At 41.0% G+C, this 27,670-nt stretch overlaps 1 protein-coding gene across 3 annotated transcripts in view; it reads right to left on the bottom strand.

The window, feature by feature from the left end:
• The window catches only part of agap3 (ArfGAP with GTPase domain, ankyrin repeat and PH domain 3), a 161,464-nt gene that overhangs the window by 57,162 nt on the left and 76,632 nt on the right, over positions 1-27,670 (bottom strand). For 2 of the 3 annotated variants that reach the window (XM_033649814.2, XM_033649813.2), the window contains exons 3-9: positions 25,348-25,435; positions 18,828-18,913; positions 13,610-13,751; positions 12,934-13,068; positions 5,810-5,937; positions 5,382-5,537; positions 135-218 (exon numbers count right to left, since the gene is read on the bottom strand). In XM_033649814.2, coding sequence (XP_033505705.1) covers positions 135-218; positions 5,382-5,537; positions 5,810-5,937; positions 12,934-13,068; positions 13,610-13,751; positions 18,828-18,913; positions 25,348-25,435 — 819 coding nt within the window. Of the gene's footprint in view, positions 1-134; positions 219-2,184; positions 2,391-5,381; positions 5,538-5,809; positions 5,938-12,933; positions 13,069-13,609; positions 13,752-18,827; positions 18,914-25,347; positions 25,436-27,670 lie in introns of those variants that run through there. The other variant, XM_033649816.2, reaches the window with a different exon arrangement.

Raw genomic sequence — 27,670 nt, 5'->3', positions numbered from 1 at the left:
ACTTGACTGTCTAAATGCTAGGATGTGAACTGGTGCACATGGAAAAGGACATAAAAGAAAAACAAAGTTTAAAAGATCATACTTACCCGGGTAACTATGAGAAATGTAGTGTACAAATGAGGAAGACAGCTTACCTGTTTGATAGGTATGGCTCTCCCACTGCCTATGCTGTCTGTTTTACTGTCAACGCTCTTTGCTTGTTCACTGGCTTTCCGTGACTGCAAGAAAACAAGAAAGTCAGTCAGCAACTGAAGCGACACACTGACGGCAAAGCAGAGAGGGAGATGTGGGGCGTGAGGTGAGGTTTTGGGGCGTAGTTGTGTATGTTGGGGTGTGTGTGTGTGTGTGTGAGGGAAAGAGAAAGAGACTGGGGGTCAGGAGGAGGGGGGTGGGCAGGTGAGGGTTTTGGTGTTTTGAGCACTTTGCAGTATTTGTGGAGAAACTCGACGTTGCAAAATAAAAGTCTCAAAAGAAGCTCGAAATTAACAGACAAGCAGACCAGCAGAACAAACAGCAGTAACACCGACGTGCAAGTTTAAAAAGGAAAAAAATCAAAATTAAAAAAGAGACCAAACCAAGACCACACTAGACACATCTCAACACAGAGGAGACCAAGGACGACCACACATTGAGTCATGACTCAGCCCTGAAACCCTTTGGGGATCCTTCCCTCTGTGTGAGACCCAGAGCGGGCCCTTAGTGGACCTGCAGACCACCTGCTACTATACCAGTGTAGCTTCGGCTGTGCCTTTAGCATAGTCGCACTGATAAGGGCTTTTGTTGCACGGTAAATATGTTAAAGGTCATAACAGGTTAAAGGGAGAAAAGGGAAAATGGTTATTTTACAGGAGACTTAAGTTAAAGAAGTTTCCTCCGACCTTTGACCTGCAAAACCTGGAGGGATGTAAAATAATTGTGCAAATATCAAACAGTCAGAAAAGTAAAAATGAATGCACATTTCAAGTTTCTGGTCGTACCTGTGAAGGGAAAATGGTTAGACAGTAAATATAACTTTACAGGAAAAAAAATAAATAATAAAAAAAAAAACCTTCCCACCCCAAAACAAATAAAGAGATGTGATACAGGTAGGGACAGACATGATTGTGTATGGTCTCATTCAGAACATGAGAAATGTCCAGTCATCAATGGAGAGGAGGTAGAGTCTTGAGTTCAAGTAAACCAACTCTGGTGTTTATATTTTTTCCAACATTTTATTCTTTTTTAATGATGACTTGTTTAGCTTCTATACAGACACCATACAAAGCAAGTCACAAATTCACTTCAAAATATTCAACAGATTGAGCCAAACATTGCAGTTCCCACAAAATATAGGATGAACAATAAAGGCATTATTTCATATACTCCTTATATGTATGTACTTTTTATAGAGTACCATTGTAAATAAAATACAATACAAGATATACAGCAGTCTATATTTTTCGTCAATCCGTTCATGATAGAAAAGCGATTATGCAAGAGTTCATAATCTCTGTACCAAACCTAAAACTGAAGAAAATGAAAAGAAATCAATGAATAAAAGACAATTGAATGTGCAAAAATAAATAAAAAGGAAAACAAACGTTAAGTTTAACTACATTCATACAAGTCGGTGCAACCCAGTGTCATTTGTTGGCAACTTTCAGTATAATCTCTCTCTGTAATACCTCAACACCCTCACACTCTAACCTGATTTTTATGAAGGCCTTCATAAAATATCCCCAAATTACTCTAATCTAAAATACCTCTGTGAGAATACATTTATACCACATTTTCAATTCCATTCAATACTCCCTGGAAAATAAGAAGGAATCAAATAAAAACGGACCAAATGAATGTAGGAAAATCTAAAAGGAAGAACAAAAAACAACTTGGCACCTCTAGTCCTTGAGTCCTCATTTATGGCAAAAGGCAGTGTGATGTCATATAAGGAAAGGTTGTGTCCTTTGGGTGGCTGGATAACAGTTCCAAGAGTGACTTGACTGTACAGCGTGTTTTCGTATGGGATGTCTGAATGAAAGTTTGGGGGGTGGGGGGTGCGGGCAGGGGTGGACGGGGCATTTCCAGAAGAGTCCCTACAGTCTGTCTCACTTCATGATATTTGACAGTCTACTTTGAGTGCGCTCAAACACTCAAATGGACTCGACTTTAGGCTGCGTTAGACGCAAAGTCCTATGGTTTCCGTTTAGTGCAAGTTCTATGCATTACCCTGAATGCGCTAAAGCACCGAGGGTAAAGCAGCGACAAGCTCAAAGTCCTCAATAAATAATCTCCTCTCTATCATGATTGGCAAAGCAGGGGGACTCTTTTATTTAAACCATCATGCTCTTCTAATTCGGAAGGAGTTGGAAAGCCCTTTTTGTTGAAGAAAGGTTGGAAACAGAAGCACAAATCTGCAAATATTGAAAAACAGTGTCAAATGGTTATATTTTTTTCTTTGTTTGTTTTGGTTATGTTTTTTTATTTCATACGTGGAGATCCAGTGACAAGTCAAGAGACTTAAAAACATGGAATGGGGAACAACGAGTGGCGGACATTAATAAATGCATCAAATGAATATGGGTGAGTGAGTGGGATGGAATTAAGTATAAAAAATGCCGTAGTATTCGTTTAAACTCCTAAACAGTGTGCTTTTCAACACGAAAAGGGACAGACAGCCTGAAGACGTCAGGAAAAACCACAGACAGATTACAAAACAGATCGTTCAGAGTTATTGACCATGGAAGCACTAGGAAAGAATAATGTGTACTGTGCTGACACCTAGTGGCCGAGGACAGTTATGGCAAAGACTTGCTTGAGATGACTGTGGTTGGTGAAATTGGTTTGTGAGGGCGGTGAAAAGACGGAGTGACACGATCTTCTGTAGTAAAGCTTTGAGTTTCATTCACTTACTTAAAAAAAAAAACAACCAATATATTATAAAAAAGATTCACCTATTTTAAGGGGTTTTTTCTAATCAACTATGTCTGATGTTTTTGTAGTCAGATTTAACTTGGGTTTAACAATCTGAACCCAAATTCTGTTTACTCTTCAACACTGTTAGCTCAATAAACACATTGCAAAGGATTTTTCTTAATTACAAGAGTCCCAATGCCAGCGCCACAAGTATTACTTTTATATCTGATTACAACTGGACAAGATGAATCACTTGCAGCAATTTTCTCTGTAATATCAGAACAAAATACCTTGTACGTGAAGTGATTCTGATATTGATCCGTCAAAGCTTGTCTACTGATGACATTAAGGCATATTTTCTTTCACTGTTACTTCATTTGAAACTCCCCTCAAAATTAACATAAAATGGACTACTTACAAGAGTGTGGCTAGAAAACATGACAGGCGTTCTGAGTGGCAGCCTGCCGTCTATCAGTGAGTAGCAGGACTTTGAGGGAACTTTGTAACACAGATGTCAATTTGTTTTTAAAACGGACAAAGCTAGGAAAGGAACATCCTCCATACTGTTGCGTCGATGAAATATTTTTCTCTTTCTGTTGTTTTGTAAAATGGCAAAAAAAAAAAAGGTCGGCACTGCGAGTCTTCCTCTCCTGAGCCCATCGCACTCTTCAAGTGTCACTGAAGATATGTCGACATCGCCCCGTTAACTTTCCGTCCCCTCCTCCTCCTCCTCCTCCTCCTTCTCCTCCGTTTCCTCATCCTCCTCCTTCTTTCCTCCCTCACCCTCCCTCACTCCTCCCACCCTCGGCTCGCTGCTCCTCAGAAGGTCATGAGCTGAAACTCCCGCTCGGCTTGCCACTCCGGCACCCACACTGGGTAGGTGGCGTGCTTCGGCATCTCCATGACGCGGACGGGGAGAGGCTCATTTCTCTGGTGGACATGGTTAGTCACTACCTAGCAGGGGGGGAAGGGAGACAACAAGGGGAGCTAGCACACAGCCTGTACTGCTCGGAGGCCACAAAAAGCCTGCGGCTCCCACAGCAGCTGGGGTAACAGGGTAAAGGCAGTAGGAGAAATAGAGGAGGGAGGAGACAGATAGGGAGGTTGGAGAAGGAGTTAGCTAGAAAGAGATGGGGGAGAGAAGATAGGAGACAGGGGTCAGAGGGGAACAGAGGAAAGAGGTGAAGGGGGAGGAAGACAGGTGGAGGAGAAGAGACATTTTAGAAGTTGGGAAGGGCAGAGGGAGGAGTAAGGAAAGAAGTCATCTCACGTAGCCCAATCTCTGTCTCATGATGCTCATAAAGTTCTGGAGAAACGAAAACTTGGGAGAAAAATTGAAACCTTTGGAAGAGCTGAGTCAGGCATTCTGAAAACACACACGTTGGCTTTTTCTGGAGGTACAAACAAGCTCTCTGTGGAATTATTTCATTGATTTGTACAACAACAACACTAGTTTTGGTTGGAAAAAAAAAAAGAGAAGAAGAGAGAAAGACAGACCCTGCAGACCTCCCTGAGCTCGGAGAGGCAGAGGTCTGGCTACGTGAGATTAGGAAAGGCTTAGCAGCAAAGAAGAAGGCTGGTGTAGGAGGGAAGAGAGAGGAGGAAAGGGGGGAGCAGGCTGGGCAGAAGAAGAGGGCAGAGGCTACAAGTAAAAGACAAGCTTTGGACAGCTAAGGAAATTAGAGTGGTTAGTGCACACATATGCTATTGGTTAGAGCAGAGGGCAAATACGACAGGACACGGGGTAAAGAGCAGGCAGACAAGGGTCGGGGGATACTGGTGTGGTAGTGAATCTTGGTGGTCAAGACTGGATTTGGGCCAAAGTAGATGTGGGGTGAGGGAGTTGTCTAGACTCAGCGAGATGATTAGTGGTTGGGTGAGCATTTCTATCTGGAGCTGGGGCGTTGGAGGGTGCTGGCATGCGTTATTAGCAGCGTGTAAACAGGGCATTGGCTGGCTCGGACTTTTAGTTTAGCTTGGCCGGGCAGGAGAAGTGGCATTGGCGGTTTGTTGCTGCCGTCTCTGCCCAAAAGGGAAGTCACTGCAAAGAAAGGATCTAGTAAAAATAAGAGGGGTAGGGGAAGGGGAGGTCAAAGATTTAGACAGTGCAGAGGGCCTAGCTTGTTATGGGTGAGATGAGAAACTTAATCCATGCGCACTTACTACATCCAATTAGAAAAAGAAAAAGGACATGAAAAGACGTTTTGTTTTTTTTCCACAGTGCTTATCTTTGATATTTGCTTTGAAAGAAGGGTTTATTCTTTTGGAGCATTTCGGGGATCTAATATAATTTCTATTTAGTCTGTTTCTCCTTTGCCCATTGTGCTGTGTGAACAAGACGCTTTCTTTGCCTGCATCGGAGGCAGGAGAGGTGGCTTTTGATGCATTTTCGAGCTACCTGTCTCCCTCTGGTGGACAAAGTGTGCTTGGCAACATGCCTCCTAGTAGTGTGAGTGGGTGTTGCTTTGCATCAGCTGTCGCATACTTACTGTGAAAATGTTGGAGCGGCGCTTTGACTGCTTGCGGATGGGTGTGGGCGTGTTGGAGGCAGCGATGGTCTCAATGCGCATCTCCCGCTGACTTATGCTGGGGGTGGAGGGAACAGAGGAGGAGTAGTCGCTGAATGCACCCCCACCATTGGCCGCCTGGGGAGCGAGAGAGATTAAGAGGAACCGACAGAATCAGAGGAAGGAGGGCAGGAAGAGAGACGGAGAGATGGAGAGATTGAAAGTCAGAGAGTCTTTGTAATGAGGGACATTTCCACACTGAGACAAGAAGTTATGATTATGAGAAGAATTACATAAACAGAGCATGTGGGAGACTTCTTTAAATAACATCAGAAAGCTGTTATTTGTAATAAAACAACGACACGATCAGCAGTTAAATAGCGTGCCGTCTTTGATGATTTGGATCTTACCTGGTTAATGTGAACAGAGGGGATAGATGCGGCGGGGACTGATGAGTGGCTGGGAGAATTGGGGAGAGATTTGCATGGACCAATAGAGAGCTGCTGCTTTTTCCTCATGGCCACAACCTTCTGGGCAACTGGAGAAGAGAGTGGCAGAGACTCAGTGACAGATTGTTCATTAATCCTGTCAAATTCTTCCTGATATAAATACCTCAGAGAGTGTTTGGGGGGCTGGTTAATGAAGCAACATAGAACACAGAAACCAGAATCGTAGATGTGCTTCTGCAAGTCGCTTTCTGAGACTAACACTTCTCTAGAAGTGAGAGTAACTACTTGTACCAGCTATAATTAAATGCTACATAATCAAATAATAAGCACCCGCTAGTCTTGGGTCGTAGATTGGACACTTTTAACCAACCTAAGTGGCTGAAATAAAGATGTTTTCAGCAACCACCTTCCTTTAAATGTGCAGACCACACAAACACGACCTCAAGTAAGAGACCTATACACTGCCATTGCAAAACTACAGATCATTCAGAACGCTGCTGCTGCTGCCAGGGTTTTAACAAAAACTAAAAAGAGACACCGGCTCCTAGTATCTTTTAGAATTGATTTAAAAATCCTACTATTGGTTTTTCAGGCTCTTAATGGCATCGCCCCCTCCTATATAACCACCTTATGTCCTCTGACAAACCCTGAGATCCTCCACAGCTGCTCTTTTAACTGCTTCTTTTAGACTTACTGGCTCAGTGGACGGTTTTAAACGACTCAAAACATATCTTTTAAATATATAGCCTATAACTAGCAGCTATCTGTTTTTAATATTCTTAATATTTTTATTACTTGATTAATCATTGATTGATTAATTCATTTATTCCTCTGATTTCTCCTTGAATGTTTGTCTCTGCTGCTGAATCGTACTTTGTGCATGAAAGGTGCTATATAAATAAAGTTCCTTCATTCATCCATTCAGTATCTCGGTTTCCTAAAGACTCGGATTGCCTTTTGCTGTTATGACAAATGAATGTGGTGAATGTGAAGCCAGAAATCACGACGCTGTGGAGAAACAGGTGGTTGCTCAACTCACTAAATATCAGAATAACAGTTCTAAAAATGTAAACATATCAGAGATCAAGAAGCTCTTGGTTTATGTCTGAATCAGCGTGTTACAGTCGCAAGTAATTCTGAGGTAAAGGTCACTCCTCTTAATTTGGGATATGCTCATCACATGTGATCATTTAAAGGGTCAGTTCCAAACAACATATTTCCTTACTTAACTGGAGCCATGAAGACAGATGTTTAAATAATTTCTTGTTATATGAGTTATTTGTCAACCTCCTCAGAACGTTACAGGTATAAAAATTCAACAGTGCATCCTTCCAGAAACTATTCAGTTCTATTCAATATTTTGTTTGGTAACTGTTGGAGTTTTGTTCTAACAACACGGTCTCACAGAAATGCGTGAACTGGACACAACATCTTAACAAAGCATTACATGGTGGTGGGCACAAAGTATGTTAAGATATCGTGCTGGCAACACAAAAACAATGCTGATGCAAAGTCAATTACGAACAATCGCAGTTTCAAATTAATGTGATTAATGTTGTAAAACAGCTGTTTGAAGGTTACACAACATCACAGAATGTTGCCTACACTTGTGACATCTGTGGCCGGGTCTGCCACTCCCGGATTGGCCTTCACAGCCACAGAAGACGCTGTGTTCAAACCTAACTCCCAGGCACAAGAAATCTATGGTCTTACAAGACTGCGATGCCGATGATTTAGGTAAAGGGAAAGAAAAACACTTGGTTTAGGAAAAGATTGTGGTTTCAGTGAGGATAACTACACACAGAACATAAGTAACATAAAACTATGTGCTTTGCATAGTTACATAAAGTACCTGCATGAAGTACTAAAAACCCGTAAAATCATGTAACAACATTTGGTTTTACAAGGGACACAAACGGCGATCTCCTGGCTGAAAGTCCATATTTGTCTGACCCAACCTCAACACCTTCCACCCTACCCAGACTTTCTTGCTCCTTATACTTAATTGATGCGTCCACCGCAACAAATGATTCTTAATGACTTTGCAGTAGCTTTGTTTTTATGTTGCCAGCATGTAGTTTTAAGACATTTCTTGCCCCCCACCATGTAATGTGTTCAGAGTTTGTGTCCATTACACATAGTTCTGACACCAGGCTACTTCTTATGGGTTAATCCAGTGAAGAGCGGTGGCTCGAAACGTCGTCACTTCACTGATTGAATAAATTGCATTGAATAGAAGCCCTGCAGTGTGCGAGCTTTTCTTTACCTTTTCAGTTTTCCACACTTTTGAGCTCAGCACCTGCACAGTTTTGTTCGTGGATGTGCGTGCTTTTTGCTGCTTAATCCAGTGGTTCCCAACTGGTGGGTCGCAGTCCAAAAGTAGGTCACTAGTCCAAGTTTGTTAAAAACACACTTTACTTTGAAGTACAGTGAATTTCTGGCAGTGTTTATTCTGAAGTGCAGTTTCCTGCTGTGGAGTGAGTGACTAACAGAGAGCTGCTTAACAGAAACATGCAACTAGCTCAACGGCATGGCCAAACGCAAGTATGATGCTGAATGTATTAAACTGTGTGGACCCTGGACTAATGACTGAGGAGAAATCTAGACCCTGTGGCTGGACCAGTTGGGAACCACTGGGTTCATCAATATGAGAATCTGCCAAAACCTGATTTAAGGGCTCACTCTTACAAGATATCAGAGGTAAGAATACACATTTATCTGTACCCACTGTCAGTTCAGAGTGTAATCCTCAGCCTGCCCTGCATATTAAAAATATGTGGGAAAATGTCATTCCAACATCAAAAAAGGTCAGACTGCCTCATTTTCTACATTTTCTTGTGAGCTAACAGAGAACACAAGACACTGTAATTATGCTTTTCCTTATTTCCTTTCATGAATTTATTGTTAGTGTTGGATATTCATATTAAATGCGGCCAAAGTTCAAAATAAGAGGTAAAAGTAAGGAGGAGTAATCCATGTGAGCAAAACCTTCAGACCGTTCCAAAGTTTTTATCTATTGGTGAGACAAACTGATGTCAGCTTATGACAGATATCTTTGTATGGTCCTCTGCGCCAGGCACGTTACTGCAAGTGTTTACGTTATACACACTGCTACGTGGAGCTACATGCTAACGTCAGGGTAATATGTTGTTAATATCTCCCTGATTTTGGATCATATTCCTGTTTGAACATGTCCGGTTGTGTTTAGTAGCTTTTATTGGTGTTTTTACATGGTTAAAAATGTGCCTCAGTCATTCCCCTGGCTGCAATGACAGTGCAGGGATGTGGAAGACCTGGAAACACTGGCCAATCACAGCAGACTGGGCTTTTTCAGGTCTTAAAGAGACAGGCGCAAAAACGGGGCATCTAAGACAAGGAGCTTATACAGGTGTTCCAGCACAGACAGGATAAGAAACACTAAGTATTCTTTGATCATTAAAGCATGTAAACATGTTCTAGTAAAAACCCAAAATACAATACATGAACCTTAAAAGAGTATAACAGGTCCCCTTTAATGTCAGACTGCTGTAGATGTGAGCAAACACAACTAAGGGCGACTACGGTGTTATGATGTCTGCAGGTTTACACACAGGAATTGTGCTGGGACATGTCAACACAGTCTTGAAAACAACAGAGGAAAAACACTCATTTTCTGTTGTTTCTTTATAAACAGAACACCATATTAATCAAATAAAGCTCAACAAAGTAAGCAAAGCTAATTCCAGCCAGATGAAGAGGCATATGAGCACATTATCACAAACACCTCAGGCCATTTGTTTTCCAGTCAGGTAATGAGCAACATACTGCAAGGTGGCTCATACATATCTCCTCAGGGGAAAAAAAAGGCACCTCTATTTCCAAGAAAAGCAATCATACAAAATGATGCTTGCAATTTTTTTGTGTCATTCACTGAGCTCTACAGAGTGATGTTAGCCAAATGAGACTATTGTCACCATCTGAACAACGTGATTTTCCATGCAATTGGTGCAACCTGTCATTTAATTCACGGCACACTTGAGTGAGGGACTGGGTGGACCGAGAAGAAGGGAGGGAGGGAGGTGATGTTCACGGCTGCGTGATGTGAATTAGCACTGAGGGAAAGAGATGATTTGAAGTTGTGCTGACAGCTGGGACCACAACGCCCGGCTGCCTGCTGCAGCATGGCAAATACAGAGAGAAGGCAAGGGTGACACAGAGCGACATCTCCAGACAGCCAGCACTCCTTCATCTCTTTTAATTATTTCAAATTGGGCTTCAGGAAGCAATTAAGGCAGGGAGGGAAGACAACGTGCCTGTGCATCAAGCCAATGAAATGCAAAGTGAACGCTGTGTTACATATTCAGATGTTTTGTGGAGGGATGACAGGCTTTCAAAGGAGCTGCAGCCTTAGGGGATAATGTGCCAGAGTTGAAGCAGCCGAGTTTCCAAACGACAGTTTCATGACTTCAATTATGGATTCAGGGGAAAAACTCAGACTTTCCAGATACTTTTAAGAGACGTTAAGAGGGTATTTCACCATGCGTACACAACTGAATATTAAATTGTCTCTAGCTTAGAGTTCCACATTTGTATGCAATTCTACAAAATGATTTCAGCTCCCATGATTAATAATTGTAGTGTTGGACAAATCAGTTTAATTGAACATGCCTGCTTTATGTATCATTAATGGAGGTGAGCTTATTAATGCTCCTCTACTGTTCACAGAGTATGCTGCCAATCATAGCTGCTGAGCACACAGCATAGAGCATATTAATATGCGCGTACAAGTCTCTGAGTGATTCAAGCATGTACAGGCATTTATGCATGTTGCTAGCAATAACTCATGAACAGCCTGAAGCACTTTACAACCAGCAAGAAGTGAAGAGGGTGAATTTTAACACAACTTTTACTCATGTTTAACACAGTGACTCGAGCTGGCCAAAAAGAAAAATATTGCTCTGATATTATCAAGGTGATATAATGATTTGTCAGAGGAGGAAATCAGTAAATCACCTCAGACCTAATTTAATCACTTTTTCCTAAAATGGGAAGAAGGTGAAAAGATCCTGCGTCTGAGTGGTGTTGCGCCATTCACACAAAACACTGCTTATTTGTTCATTCAAGTAATCTTCACAAAATTCTCCAGTCTTCCTGTCAAATTTATCAGATTGTAATTTGTCAGTCTGAGATGTGGCTCAGAATAATTTTGATCTCAATTAATAAACACAGCCTTTGTGTTCGCCTTGAGTGAGGCATGAATTGATAAAGTGACAACTAAGGCTGCAACCAACAAATTATTCATTACAGATTAATCTGCAGATCATTTAATTGATAAATTGTTAATTGTTTTGTCTATAAATCACCACAATTTCCCAAAGCCCAGGCTGATGTTTTTAATTTGTTAAGTGTGACGTTATGTGTTTTACAAACTGCCTCAACAATTAATTGATTTTAAAAATAGTTCCAGATTCATCTTTTGTCAACAGACTAATCGTTTCAAGTCTAGTAAAAACAATGCCAATCAAAGCCACTGTTTACAGTCAGGGTTTAACGCAAAGGTTTCTTGATTTTAACTTCACTAGTTGAGCAAATGGGTCAGAAATGTACTTGTCCAAAGTCAATTTTTTCTTGCTCTTGGCTGCAGTTGTTTATTTATTAGTGTTTATTAAATAACAGAGAGTAAAGACTCAAGACTAAACTTTTACAGTAAATCTGTTGTGTGTTTAGTTTCTATCCTTCTTTAATCAATTTTATTAGCTATTTATTTTTATCACACACTCTGATTTCTCTGGATTTGGCCTGTGTTCAGTGTTTTTATTGCTGTTTTTATCTTGATGGTGTATACTATTTTATTTGTCCCATAAAGCCCTTTGTAACTGTGTTTTGAAAAGTGCTATACAAATGAAGTTTATTATTATCATTATTATTTTTTATAAAGTTAACTGTCATGAAAATGACCCTGTTTTATTTGCCTTGATTTCAGACTTGCAGCAAACTGTGCAACACCTTCTAGCGCCACCCAACTAAACTTCTGTTTCAAGGACATCTGAAACACTCGCTTGTGAAATCAGCTCATCAACTTTGTCTTTACCCGTCGCCATTTTGGCACCAGTGCCCAATGTGCAACTGTGTGCAACTCTCAACAGAGCCATCATCTCTGGAAAACATGATGGGTTTACTTTTTTATCACTAGCCTGATTGAGCAAGTGAGTTGATAGATTTACTAGCCTGACATGGCATTTTATTTGCCCTGGGCAATCAGGCAATCCTGAAGCCCAGTTTAGACCAAAGACTTGCGATGACGAGTTGAAACAAAGAAGTACTTGCAATGTGCCATTCTGCAACATTTTAAAACCTGCTGGTTCACAACAACACAACTAGATGAGACAGTGTATCATCTCTATGCAACAACTCTCTGTACCTCCGTTCTGATTTGCAGCCTTTCAGGCTTATTCTGTGGCTGAATACAACTTGTAGCTTCTTAAAATATGAATGAGAATAGTGATAGTGAGATACTGACTGCAGCTGCATTTGTAGTAGTGATGACAAGGTGAAAAACAGAAACAAAACGAGCATCAGATGGACTGTATTCATAATACATACGCCACAATAATATAGATAACAAGCGCCATTTAATCAGTCAATAAGAGTGTGTGTGTGTGTGTGTGTGTGTGTGTGTGCGTGTGAGTGGGGCATAAGGGCAAGTTAACAAGCCGTCTGCGGTCATTTTGACCTGACTAGTGACTTCACTACAAGCCGACTAGCTGTAGAAACAGGTGATGAGCTTTACATTCTGAAACCAGCCGCTGGAGATTTGACCAGCTGAGCTGCAGGTGACATCATCAGCCGGCTTGAGTTGAGCTCAGATGACAATTTCACACCGCTGCAACTTTCCTCCGCAACGTTCTAAAACGGTTTCATCTTGTTGTGAATCTTTGGTCTAAAGTGGGCTTTATTGTTTAATCCTGACCATTCAGGGCGGTCAGCTTATCCAATATGTCTTTTTTTCATGCCAGTAGGGGGTTAACTAGTAATCATCATCATGTTCATGTTGCACCTTTTACATCCTGTCTAACCCACTTCCACCTTTTTGGCTCCCCTCTCACCGTCCTGGAAGACTCTCTCCACATTCAGGCCATAGGTGGAGCAGGTCTCATAATACGTGCAGCGTTTCAGGTCGTTTGACAACTTTCTGGCCCGCGAGTCGTCGATCACTCTGGGGTTGGCAGCACTGATTGCATCTAAGAGAACATGGTGAGAGAAAAGGTATTACTCAAACACAAACATATACTTTCATTCTGAACATAAGTAATTTCCTAAAACAGCTGGGCACTGTAGTTTTTAACAAATGATGCTAAAACTGGAGTAAATACATTATTTTGTTGGGAACTATTTCCAGCTGCGGATTAATACACATTTGATGTGCAAGGGGGGTATTTCCGGCAGCAGGAAGGTGTATGTAGGACTGACTAAAAATAAACTCATGTTCATCACCCGGTGCGACAGTGTGGCTCATTGATGTGTTTCAAAGGAGCTCCACTGCACGCAGAAATTAACTACCATATATCAGGCTTTTGCTACACAGACAGAATTTGTTAGTATGAATTAAGTTGGTCTTTTTCACAGAGATTGTTGACAGCAACAAGAATACAGAATATGTCAAACTGATGCTGTACTCATGTTTTTTAGATGTGAAGACAATGTTAGAACATAGAGTACTTTTCATTATGGAGCGAGCCATATCTTGACAAAACATATATATATCAGATGTAGGGCAAACACCTTGTGTTCCAACGAGGACCATGGGGACCTCAGCTGTGTTCCTGTAGCTGGATAGGCGCAAGAAGTAATTGTAGACCGTCTGGAAGCTGATCTCATCCTCCAGGCTAAAGACGAAAACCACTGCATCCACCCAGGCGGCGAACTGAGGACAGAGCAGAGGTGATACTATGTTGGAGCACTGTGGTATAGAAGCTGCCTCGTTATTGCAAGAACATTCACCTTTCTCCTCTTGAGAATGTGTTTAGCTTATTGTTATTTTGCCTGGATGTTGGAGCTTCACTCCACAGAATGATGCATGTGCCGAGTTCGACACTGGAGGGTTGTTTTCACATTGATCTACTGGAGTGTTCTCAGCTTAAGACGTGTGCAAACTAGCAACTACTTCACATCACAAGCCAATCACCATCCAATATGCAAGTCTGATGTGGAAACTTGAAAACTCCAGCGCACATTAACAGAGAACAGAGAATGGCCCTTTCAGTACAGTAGGATAGATTATCCGTGTAGTAGTTAAAACTTTTGAAATAAAATTAGCATATTCATGGACTCTATAGGAGAGAGATGTATATCCAAGAACTTTTAACAAGGTAATTTAACTTTTTGAGAGGAAAGTATATGACACACAAATTATTTTAAATATTTATACGTCTTAAAACAAGTCTTTAATGAATACAGTTTGTTATTATAATGGGTTTCTGAAATAGGCTATGTATCTTACAAGCAGACATTATTACTGTTATGAGTTGCAGAACTTCTACCTGCAGTTCACACATACAGACAGAAGGGGGCAGTGTAGCAACAGCTATAATACAATGAGTATCTTGTTTTCAGGAGAAGAATCAGTATTAGGTGATTTGAAAGTGAATGATTAAACACTACTACTGCATCCTTATCTGTCTCCTGTATTCCCACTGCTATCATAATCTTGGAATCTTCGTATTTACTGCATCATATACATCCACAACCCCAGCGCAGTTTACGATCGAACAGGGGGAGATAGGTTTCCCCTGAGCTGAGGAAATCAATCCTAATCACCATTCATTGTTGGAAAGAGGCTAAGCAGAACCCAGAGTAGTGCCAGCAGTGACAATCAAGTGATAACTATTCCCCTGTACTGCCCTCGTCTCCATTCAGCTTTTGCACCTCGCCCAGCCCCCCATAGGGGATGAATGGCAAATCAAGCCTCCAAAGCCACAACTCTGCTCAGCCTCCTGTGAGCGTGAACATAATGGAGGCCTTTAATTATGCCACTAATTATACAGGCAGCTGACAACTGAACCGGACTCATTTCTAGTCCCTAATCCCACTGAGCGTAATGCAGGCGTATACCGGGGGCTTTGCCAAGCCAGGTATCAGTAGCAGCTAATGGAAACGCATGGCGGATTCACACTGAGCTCACAAGTAACCAGAAACATTGAATCTTGTAAATTAAACCACGAGCAAGTCAGGTGGAGTTTCTCAGGGTTGGGGTTTGTTAACAATTCATTGAATCTGTTTATTAAATCTCCTCCTTTGGAATCCCTTGTTGAATCTATTTGAGTTTATTTTAAGAAACAGAAGTTACATAAGACTTCATATTTAAAGGGGACTTGTTATGCTTTTCCTTATTTTCTGTCGGATGTTCATAGCAAATGTTTCAGATTATGAGGTAAACATTTGTAAAAGTAATCCTGGGAGCAAAGACCGTTCTGAATACTCGCTTTCCAATGCTGCATTTATACTTTTGAGACAAGCTGATGACATATTTCTTTATAAGGTCACCTACTCCAGGCACATTACTCCAAGTGTTTACATTACATAGCATACACTGCTACATGTAGCTACATGCTAATGTCATGGAAACGTAATCTTGGTTGCCAATGTTGTTAATTTCTCCCCAGTTTCAGATCATAGTCCTGCTGGGTAACACTTTACTTGAAGGTATCTACATAAGAGTGACATGACACTGGCTACGGTTACATGATGGCTTCTCATTCGGAATAAAATAAATCTGAATGAAATCATTCGGAATTAAAGTCTTTCCAGGTAGTTTACATGGGAAATATTCATTCCGAATGAGGGTTTACACGGGAGATCAGTTCAATCGCCTTTATTCAGGTCTGTGCAAGGTTTGGGCCAGGGAACGTTTCTGATTGGATAGGGGGCGGGGCGGATGTTACATGTTTACATTTACCGGAAGAAAACACTGTAGTCCTCGCTCCAGATAACAAGATGCTTGACGCCATCGTTCTTAGTGCCTTTTTCAGGCATGTTTTGCTTATATTCTTGAAGCAGCAGTACGACAACAACCTTGTTCTGCTAATGCTTCATCTGTTGAGGAGGAGAAGGGAGGTAGAAGGTCGAAGAAGGGAGATAGAAGACCGTGCTGTGGCGAATGGAAACCTGTGAGTGCAACAAGTCCGACTGCTCTATCTCAGCCCGTTGCTATGCAGCCCGTTGCTATGCGTGCTCTATACGTCATCGCGCCAGAAGGGCAAGGAAATGAGCATGCGCAGAAAGACCGGAATGAACTTAAAGAGGAATGAGTGTATACATGCACACAAAATTCTTTCATTCGGAATGACGAACGGAATAAACCACCCCCTTTAATCGGATTTAATTTTCAATCGGAATGACCATTTACATGACCGCTTTTAATCGGAATGGCCTTTCATTCCGATTAAAAGTGGAATTAAACTGTGCATGTAAACGTACTGACTGTCATAACTATGCCATGACACAGTGATGAACTTGTCATAAACATTATGTACATGTCATAAACGTTTATGACAAGTTGACATTGTTTGGGTTGTCTTGATTATGACAACTTGACATTAATCAAAGTGACATTACCAGAAGTTGTCTTTGTCATGAGAAGTTGACATTAAATTTGTTTGTGATGTCCTTATTATGACAACTTGACATTAACCAGGATGACATTACCAGAAGATGTCTTTGTCATAACAACTTGACATTAACAAGAAATGCACCTCTTTTTGTGTTTATGACAAGTTGACATAATGATTATTATTGTCATGACAAAGACATCTTCTAGTAATGTCACTTTGATCAATGTCAAGTTGTCATAATCAAGACAACCCAAACAATGTCAACTTGTCATTACAAAAACTGAATGACACTTAATGACAGCAGTCATAAAGGTTTATGACAGGTACATAATGTTTATGACAAGTTCATCACTGTGTCATGGCATAGTTATGATAGTGTCATGTCACCCTTATGTACCATCCTGCTGCACATGTCGTGTTGTTAAGATTTTGGTTTAGAAAAATTTATTGGTGAATTTTTGAGGTAGAAAGTACTCGCTACACTCCCTTACAGTCATTCCTGGCTGCAATGATGGTGTAGAGACACCAAGATACGGAAGACCTGGAAATGCTGACCAATCAGAGCAGATTTGGCTTTTTCGAGAGGGGTGCTAACAGAAACAGGCGCTAAAACAGAGAGTGAAGACAGGTGTTCAGCACCTGTCTTCAAAGTGTTAAAAGATTATTATATTTTGCCTTTATTTCAGCGTGAAGCTGGGAGCAAGAGGGGATGACATGCAGCGAAGGGCATGGGTTGGAGTCAAACCCGCAGCCGCTGAGGCAACGACACAACCCCAGCACACGGGACGCCCTCTCCACCAGGTGAGCCACCGGGCGCCCCGTATAAAGTGTCTTTAACATTAAAGCATGTAAACAGTAGGAACCCAAAATACAAGTATGAACAAGTATGTAGTAGTAAGTATGTGGCACATGAACGTGGTGTACATTATTCTTTGCTAATAAAAAAGAGGAGAAGATAAAAGACTCCTAAGGCAGATGCTTCGTATTTCTAGTAGTGGGAAGTAACGGTGCACAATTACTCAAGCACTGTGCTTAAACATGCCTTTGGGCGGCAGTAGCTCAGTCTAAAATGACTTGGCTTGAGAACCGGAGGGTCTCTGGTTTGAGTCCACAGCTAGACAAAATGTGGAGTGTGGACTGGTAGCTGGAGAGGTGCCAGTGTGGCTCCTGGGCACTGCTGAGGTGCCCTTGTGCGAGGCACAGAACCCCGACTGCTCAGGGCGCCTGTCCATGGGCAGCCCCCTCACCCTGTTTAATTCATATACATCCTGTTTGTGCATGTGCGTATTTCGGGGCCTGCGTGTTTATTACAACAGAGTAAAAAAAAAGTTGAATTTCCTCTTGGGGATTAATAAAGTATATCTTCTTTTGCATTAACAAATGTTTCGGCTACTTGTGAGCTTCACAAAATGGCTGAGAACATACCAGTGTTGTATCCATGTTACAGCATATTCACACATCTAGACAGAGCAACATTAGCATTCATTTAGAGTCGTGTTTCTGACCACCAGACAAATGGATGTCCAACATTCACTCTTTTTTTTTTTTTTTCATCTCTGTTGTGCTCTCCACCAACTCCTCAGGGAAAAGTCTGGCTCTGTTAGCAGCAAAATGCTCCACTATGCTCACCAGGTAGCCGCCAGCTTTGTCTATGTGCCGCTTGGCGCTGGTAGGTAGCAGCATACTTTGGGCTTATCAGAGCTTTTTGGTGACAAACAGCCGTCTGCTGCATCTGGAAGCAGCCACGGGAGTGAAAACAGAAAAATATTGTTCTCATTGGAGAACTTGTTTGACAGCTTTAGTTACTAGTTACTTGCAGATTAAGACTTTCACAGGAGTTTCAAGACTTTCCAAAACTTGACAGCATGATACCAATATGAATGTTTGGATGAATCACTGACTGTTTGCCTTTAGAAAACCCAGACTGGATGACGTAGCATAAAACATGCCTTCATGTTTAGTACATTACACAAAGCTGTATTATCAGGAAGCTTTCTTAATTTACTTTGATTGGAAAAGCATCACAGAGAGTCTGTGTGACAATATCAATCACACGTTCTCTTACTGAAGCCCACTCTGGACGAAACAGCAGCTCCATTACTTTTCATATTTCCCATACTAACAGGGCGATTAGGTGCTGCCTTGCCCCTTTGACCACAAACATTATTTTGGCGGGGCTTACTCATTGATCTGTTGCTGCCCCTTAAGTGCTTCTGCTAGAACAACCACCGAGAGCTGTCACGCTGCTCCAAACAGTCCTGCAGAGAAGTAATGGTCTGTCTCTAAACAGTTCCCGTCTGCGTGACAGTTTGCAGACGGTTTCTGTGTGACACATCTCGCAGCTTAAAGAGTCAAGATACGTTTTTTTTTTTCAGGGTCAACACTCTTACCTGTAATTCTGGAGGCCCTCCTTCATCTCTGATCAGAAGTAGGTAGCTCTGTCCATCCACCACTATTTCTTTCTTAAACCGTCCACCTGAGAAGGAGACATTTATGAATTATTTATTATGAAAGAGACTGTTTCAGGATCTTTCTTATGACATGTGAAGACTGGTTTAGTGCTGGTATAAAATGATACGGGAAAAATGTCTTTCTTAGGATATAATAACTGACAAACAGGGGTTTTCCAAGACACATTTCACACTCATTAATCATAACAAACAATGAGGATGTTCTGGATTAGGGCTGGCTGTTAATAATAAACCCAGCTCCATATTTTTTGGCTATGCTGCAATATATGCTATATATATATATGTATATATATATATATATATATACATATATATATATATATATATATATATATATATATATATATATATATATATATATATATATATATATATATGTATATTTTGATATTTATATATTTTCTGTAGAATAATATAACTGACTTAACTCTGATGTATCTGATAATTTGTGTATGACATTTTAGAGGGCTTTAATTTTTACACTCCACATCAGAATGTCCTAATATTTACTGAGTGACACTTTAAAGTGGTGCACTGTCAGTCTGATGTCAGAAATGTATTCTTTGTTATTAAGTGTGACTAATTATTCACACATTTGAAATTCAATTTTTTTCTCTCTCGGAGAAACAGTTTGCAGGCAGTCGTGTTATACCGTTTAATTATTATTCATTTTATGTTTTATTCAATATGTATTGTGATGTTTTATATATGCATGTATTTTCATTTATTTATTTATTTATTATTGATAGACTGACTGGTTTATTGAATGAATGTGAAATTCACGTTAACCGGAAAGCCACTTTTATATTGAGGTCACTTCTGCACGCTCTTACTGTAAATCATTCATTCATTCAAACCTTTATATACGACTTGGGAAATCAATTGAAGGAGACCATCATTTTGATGCAGAGCATGGATAAATACATTAAAAACAATCACTAAGCAAGCAAAGAACCATCATGCATATCAATTAAAACAGAAACTAAATCTGAAATGATCTCTTAAAGTACCAATACAGTGTGATAAATACGCTAAAGTGCAAATGTACAGTTAAAAGCATTTACATTCAATTAAAACAAGATCAGTGTCCAAGTTTAAGGCCGTGTGCAGAGTATTCCATGTATAAGGTGCACTGTAAGAGAATGACAACCTATTCTGTGAACGAGTACCAAGGTTATGTGAGGTCTGAGTTAAAAGGGACGAAATATAAGGTGGAAGAATCTGCACCAAAGCTTTATGTATGAGCAAATACCAATGCTGCTCCCGCTGCACACCAAAATGTGGCCAGCACAACCTTTCACTTACGGTGGCAGCGATGGGTGCTGCAACAATCACTTGTTATGAACCTTAGGGCAGGGCTGAGTGATAGACAACCACTATTTATGTCAGTGTAGAGGCAGCAGCCTTTTCCTATTTAACATCCCCATAATCCAAAACAGACAGATTCTACAATTCTTTTTCTGTGTACAAAAGGAAAACAGTTCCTGCACATTACATAGACATACCCTAAAACAACACAGGGGCTAGTTTGACTGTCTTTTTCGAGGTGGAGGCTGCAGCTTGACTGTTTTGCACCGGGTGGAGTTTTAAGTTATGAAACAGATTAGTGGTACTACTACCTTTAACAGCAGTCGTTTTGTGGCATATGTTGCAGATGATAGTCTGTTCCAAATCTACCCTACTGTAACCGAACCATCTCCAGAGGATAGACAGACTCCGGGATCGTCCTCCATTTTGATTTGATGTGAACTCAGGACAGTGATTAACGTAAACAAGCTTAGTTGGATGCACTTTTGCTTTCAGCCATGCTTGTTGTGGTTGTGCAAAACAGCATGACATCACGTCCACAAGCTGGAATATTGCCATTATCACAATACAATTCTATTCAGTATCATATCGGAAATAATAACCAAATTCTTATGAACAATATAATGAGGCACAACCCTGTTCCGCATACCAAATTTACTATCAAATCACAGCTTGACATGGCTCATGAAAGTTTGGTAGGATGTGTATGAGTCTAAGTGCAGTTCTCAATTTAGACCCCCTGAATGTGTCGCCGTTAGGATCATACGCCGACAGGAAACCAGGCCTCTCTAGAGCCAATTATGTGGGCGAGAAATTGCCATTTAGCGTGTCTAATGCACAGCTGCTGAGGGAACAGGTTCAGTGCCACTGTCACTGCACTGCCACAAGTCCTGGAAAGACCCAACTTTAAATTCACAAACACTATCAGGCTGCATGTTCAGTCCGTCGCTTCTCTGCATGAGCTACAGCGGTTTGGAAGATTGGTTTTCACAGCATTACCATAACTCATTACACTTTGCAATAAAATGATAAGACAAGGAGAGTAATTTTAGCAAAGAGAACAGAAAGGAAGTGATGGGAGATTAAAAAAACTGGCCGTTATTCTAACTGGTGCGCCTCAGGTCACACCATGTCCACAGGAGAGTAGTGAGGAGCTAACACTTAGCCCCCGTGCAGCCTTGAGATTCCCTCTCCTTTTCTTTACTTCTCCTCTAATAGAAATGCATATTCCTTGCCGCTAGCAAGGCTGGCTGCAGATAAAGAAGAGATCAATGGGAGAACTGCGCAGTAAATTAGATTCTGCATATCATTTGAATGGTTTGCGATCCTGTGGAGATTAAAAACATTCAAATGAGAAAGTTGTGAGGCTAGAGATGTCCCTGGGAGTGAAAACACTGCCTTATGAATACCAAAATATGCTGGAAGCAATTTGACCGAAATTGAATAATGCACAAATTTAAAAAAGGTCTAGGAATGATCATGAAATGTATCACACAATTGGCGCTGAAGAGAGAAGATGTGCACTCAGGAAAAAAGTACACCTGTTACACTTATCAGATTTTCTAGGAGTTTCAAAAGCAGACATGTTAGCTGAGATACTCATGATTACATAATAGAGTGTCGGAGATCACACTGTGCAACCTGCATATCACGAACTTCAGATCTTACATCACAGAGGAGCTGTGAGGGCCATACAGTAGCCGGGCCCTGTAATTTTTAATAGGTGGACAGTATTCCTGTCTCAGCAAGCAATACATATCCACTTGAGCCACACTTCCACCCTGTTAAGTCCACTTTAGCCTGCTTGGCAAATAGGGGATTCTCCCAGCCTTTTGCACAGGCTCTGAAGCCCTGCTGGATGCTGGTTGTGTAACAGAGAGAGAGAGATTCACGTACCACCAGCCAGCTTTTTTTTTTTTTAACTCAAGTCACAGAGCTTTGGAGATTCAGACAAAGGACTGAGAAACTATGTGTCTGTATGTCTCTGAATCCTGTTTAAAATGGGGGGAAAAGATGAGCAGGATCTCATTACACAGCGAGAAAGACTGGATCAGAACGATACAGCACACCAAAGATTTATCAGGAGTTTGTGTGGAGCTTGGCAGCTCGTGCATACGCCAGAACCGATTATGGAAAGTCTCTCTGAAATCAGTATCTGTAATGAAAGCATACGGCTCTGCTGAAAACATGGGTGGAATTTGAAGTAAACATATCAGTTATGTAATCATCCAGGATGCTGTTGCCTTTATTTAGAGCTGAGCCAATACAATGCATCCAAAGGAGAAAAAAAAAGCAGGTGCTGTGAATAAATGAGGCAGACGACCAAACCTCTTTCACCATAACACTTTTCTACATCATGATGAAAAGCAATTATGCATTATCTGAATGTATTGCTCACCCTCACACAAAAAAAGGCGACTAATAACCTTGCAGACAGCCTACAGAGAGACGGTAAGTTGGTAGGCACGGTTAACACGCAGTAAGCATACTCTGCTTACACGGAGGCTTAGACCTTGACACAGAGCCACAATCCAACGGAGCTCCATCCGGTGTTGCCATGGCAACACACCCCAGTACCTTTTTTCAGATATCATAGCAAAAGCCCAGGAACAAAACACTGAAGAAACAGCCATCGCTGAACCTTCCTCTGCTGGGCAATGCTTCTGCAATGCAAATACCCAATGTGGAGTAAAGCCAGTGTTAAAGCACATAAAAAACAAACAGAGAGAGCCTGAGCAGCTGCTAATTATGAGACAGGTATGTTGTATCACAGCGACTCGCAGCAATGTAAAGGGACACATGCACGTATCTGAGCCGACATGTTTCCTTGATTACAGCAACAATGCTGGTTCTGTGTTTCCAGCATTCCCACTATTGATTTCTCAAGGACTAATTAAGCTATGAGGATTTTTCTCCCCTGGTGCAGCGAAATGCCAGAAACTAATTATGCGCTTCATGTCTCATCCTCACTATAATTACACCAAAATGAAACACTGCAAAGCCCTCAAAGATAATCAGTTAACTCTGGGTTCGCCGACGTCTTTGTGGATTTCTGAGAGGAGGACTTACCTTTCAGGCCAGAAGGGGACATTCTCATTATGATTCTGCTGATAGATTCAGGAATATCTGAATTTTAAATCTTAGAGAGCGGATTAAAGTGGCAAAGGGTGCCTCACTGGAAAAGACCTTCCTAAACTAAGATTCTAAAATCCTAAAAACCCCTGGCCGATGAAACACTTGTTGCACAAATTGCACATTTGTATTGACACTGTACATATTAAGGAACACTGCATATTTTTGTCGACACTGTATATGATTGATTTGATTGACTTTTTATATGGTGTCATGCACACTTACATGTGCCCAACCCTCATGTGTTAACAAGACACCCTTACAATATCGTTGCACTAACAATCCATAGTGCATTTTATTTAACTACTCAGTCTAACTACCCACCGTGCCGCCCCTTATTGCATCATGTTACATTCAAATATTAGCAGCTTTACACACTCTCCCATGACGGTGGACTAAAACCCTTTGGTGTGCGTACAAAACAAGACATTAGATGACATAATTTTGGGGTTTGGGAGAGACAGACAACATTTTTCAACATTTTAACACATTTTTTGATAAAATGATTAGTCGACTAATCGAAGAAATATGAAAATAATCATTAGTTGCAGCCCTAGTCCAGAAACAGAATACTCTGCCTTCTATTTCAGGCCTGGCACAGAAATTCAGCCACAAAAAAAAGGTTCACCTTCTGAAACAAAACTCAAATTTTTCATGATCATCCAGCCGACATAGATAGAGGTCATTTTTACTCAAAACTACATCCCTTCTGTCTTCATATACAGGACAGTTAAACAAGAAGTGAACATCATTCTCAGCTTCAGCTAAATTACACAACAAACAAATTCTGTCCTCCTCTGGGGTGGCGTTTAACTTTCCAGTCTCTGAGGCTAATGGTAACGTTCCTCAGCGCAAATGTGCACACAGGGATCTTTGACTTTTGTTTAGATTATATTTCATGTAAGGTTCCACAATGTAGCTGTTCTTTATGGAGCCAATACGTTCGTAGTTTTGGTCAACAGACCATTTTTCTCTTAACATGCGAAACATTTCACTCTTAATCTCCATAATATTCACCTGCTCTGGAAAATAAATGACAAATTGCTGAAATTAAATAATTATTTCAACTCATATATCTGTATTGATACTGTATATTTTACAGTGTTATTTGTATATTTGATTTTTTTTTCTTATATTCTTGTATTTATATTTTTCACCATTTATACCGTGTATTTCATTGTGAAAACAGCGTTCAGAGTAAAAGGCAAAGGAAGAATTTCCATCGTACAGTCAGGAAAACTCGTTTTTCACTGAGCATATGACGATAAACGCCTCGTCTTAACTAAACTTGATCAACTGGCTCGTTCTCCATCATATCCAGGAAGTAAACAGTTTCCAATTGTTGTAAAAACTTTAATTTAGAGTCCCAGAGAAATGATGGGGTTTAGTTTTTCCTCAGTGTTTTAACAATGAGTAATCTTCACAGGCCCTAATTTACTGGAAGTGTTATGCTTTCTCATTATCTCGCCAGGTTTAGTGGAGTTAAAAGGAAATTTATAAAAAATGAACCCAGCCAATTATTAATTCTGGCATCCGGAAGCTTGATGTAATCCAACACACAACATTATAATAAAAACTAATTAGAAAAATACTCTCACAAGAAACCATGCTTCACGCAAATATACACACACACACTCACACACACCCTACTGTGGTTATCTGTCTGTACAGTGTAGCGATCACTGCCAACATGCTTGACTTTCTTCTTAAGAAAAACAAAAGGAAACTAATTTACCAGCCAGGGTGGTTCTGTAGAATTTCACTACTCAAATGCTTTTGAAACGTCAGATCGTCATTAATCTAATAACAAGTCTACTCAAGAAATAACAAGTTTTTACTCGTCATTGGTCGCGTGTTTTATGTGACAAGTTGTGATGTAAATTAGGCCATAAAAGCTGAGTTAACATGCTGCAGTAATCAGAATATTTGTGATTTACTTAAAGTATCTGACATGTTTATAATGCCCTCCTGACCCGCACCTCCAACAGCTGACTCTTACCTTCAGGAGACTCCTCCTGCACATATGTGCCTGTCAAGTACCGGTGGACCAAAGCAGACTTCCCACTGGACAGATTCCCCACAATGCCCTGCAAGGCCAAGAGCAAAATACTATGATTATCACTGACAGGTGTAACATGACAGGTACAAACTGCGAGCATATGTAGACTTAAAGGATGATAATGGTGACCTGACAAAAAGGTCTCAGCAGAAGGTCGTCTCACTTTATGTTTCCAAAGCTTTAAACCTCGCTCAGTGACTCTGTCCGCTGAGTAAGGCCACAATCTGTGGTTAAAAGCCTCAGAAATCCAAGGTTAGTGGACCTTGTGTGTGAGAATTGTTTCATCAAGCTGCCATTTCCAACTTTGAGAAGGACCCTTCAGGCTCAGTGATGACACTGGTTTTACAGGTTTTAGCCTATTATCTACAAGTTGTGTTGACTTTTTATTGCACCAAGAGCTGCATCATCAGAATTTTTTTTTCCATAGACAGCATGAACAAATAACACACATTTGATAAATGCTTTCATTCAGAAGTTTGCTGTTTGGCTGACACGTATCAAAACTAAAAACTATTTCCATACACACAAGAGCATTTTAACACATTTTCAGAAATACTCTCTGTTCACATTAACAAGCCTGACAACACACATCACATAACCATTCACACAGGAAGAAGATTCTGTACTCTGTGTTCAGTTGCTTAGTTACAGAAAATACTACTAAGGATGAACAGCAATGTCAAAAAGTGACACCGGAGATTTCTTTGTTCGGGCAACGAGGTGAACTGTTCCTGACACGAACATGTGTATAAGGTGGTCAAGGCTGCGGAAAGTATAGATTGGAAGTTGTTGTGAATCAAATACAGCAACATATAAGCACAATACTGGGAGCATCCATTGATGAAGGAAGCCATGGCAATGAGAAAGCACAGCCCACACAAGAAGGATGAAATCATAAAAGATACATAGATCTAGCTATAATGTTTTGGCTTGACACATCCTGACTGACAAAACCCCATCAGGAAGTGAACCTGGGTGTCTGCGTCATCGTTTTCAAAAGTCTCTATTTACGCCTGTGCAGACTAAAATGCAGTCCTGGAGTTTTCAGACTCAAAGGTCTTCGTTTGAGGTGTTCAAAAATGCCAGAGTAGTGCAGGCACTAGGTGCAAACGTGACAATTGTTACTCATTAGTGTATGTGTGAGTGTTGTAAGAGTTTCCTGGAATGCATCACCCAGGAAAAGTGTTCGGAACAGTTCCTGCTCCCGGAAGAAAACCATAGAAAACAACCAGTAAATCAAAGGCCGACATATTGGTTTGTATCAGTTTATAACCAACATATTTACACTCGTGTATATTTAACAGTCTAAGTAACATAGAATCAGCGTTGAAATGTAGTATTGGTTGGGCTGTAATTACCATGCAAACAAAAGCCCCTTTTACACTGCATTTTGCTGGCAAGCTGTGAGCGTTTAGACACACAGAGCCGGATTGGCGAGTTGATCCGAGGTGCCCAATTTTTCACCTCGTAGGGTAGACATATTGGTGGAACCTTTTTGGTTTAAAAAGACCGAAGTGGGCTTCCACCACGGGAGGGCCTGTTGAAGACTTGTGGGAGGAGCTGTTGATGACACCGCACGTACGAGCCACTGGCAGTGGATAAACAGGAAACAGCTGATAGCAGGAATTAGGGAGCAGCTAGTAGCAAGAGGGAAACGCAAACCTGACAGACACTGTAAAGATGAGCAACTGGGGAGACAAGGAATTGTGCGCCCTCCTTGTCCTCGCAAACGAAAGAACGGGCCGACTTATGAGAGAATCGCTGAAGGACTGACCAGCTGCAGCTTCCCTCCCACGTCACTGTTTACGTCACACGCTGAGCTACACGTTTTGTTACTTGCTCACGCCCCCCATTGCCCCGAAAAAGGCGCATTCTGTATAAACAAAAGTAGGCAGGCGGCATTTTGCTGCACTCCCCGATTTTGTTTTTATACTGCCAATGCTGAAAGAAGACTGATTGGGCTTTCCTGCAAATTTGCACAATTCCTATCTAAAAAGGGGCTATTGCCACACAAAAATATTGTGATACTATGTCATATTGATTTTTTTTTTCATTTTAATTTTACATACTTTATTAATCCCAGAGGGATTCACTCTGTTGTCGATTACACAGACACATGCACAAACAGGACCTATACATGCACTAAGTGGAGGGATGTCAGAGTGGGGGGGTTCGGTGCCTTTTCTCAAGGGCACCTTGGCAGTGCCCAGGAGGTGAACTGGCACCTCTCCAGCTACCAGTCCACGCTCCATATTTTGGTCTG

The sequence above is a fragment of the Epinephelus lanceolatus genome, chromosome 12 (assembly GCF_041903045.1).
Source record: "Epinephelus lanceolatus isolate andai-2023 chromosome 12, ASM4190304v1, whole genome shotgun sequence".
In the NCBI taxonomy this organism is placed as follows: Eukaryota; Metazoa; Chordata; class Actinopteri; order Perciformes; family Serranidae; genus Epinephelus; species Epinephelus lanceolatus.
Note: the sequence above shows the minus strand (reverse complement) of the source record. Positions and strands in the feature narration are given on the sequence as shown.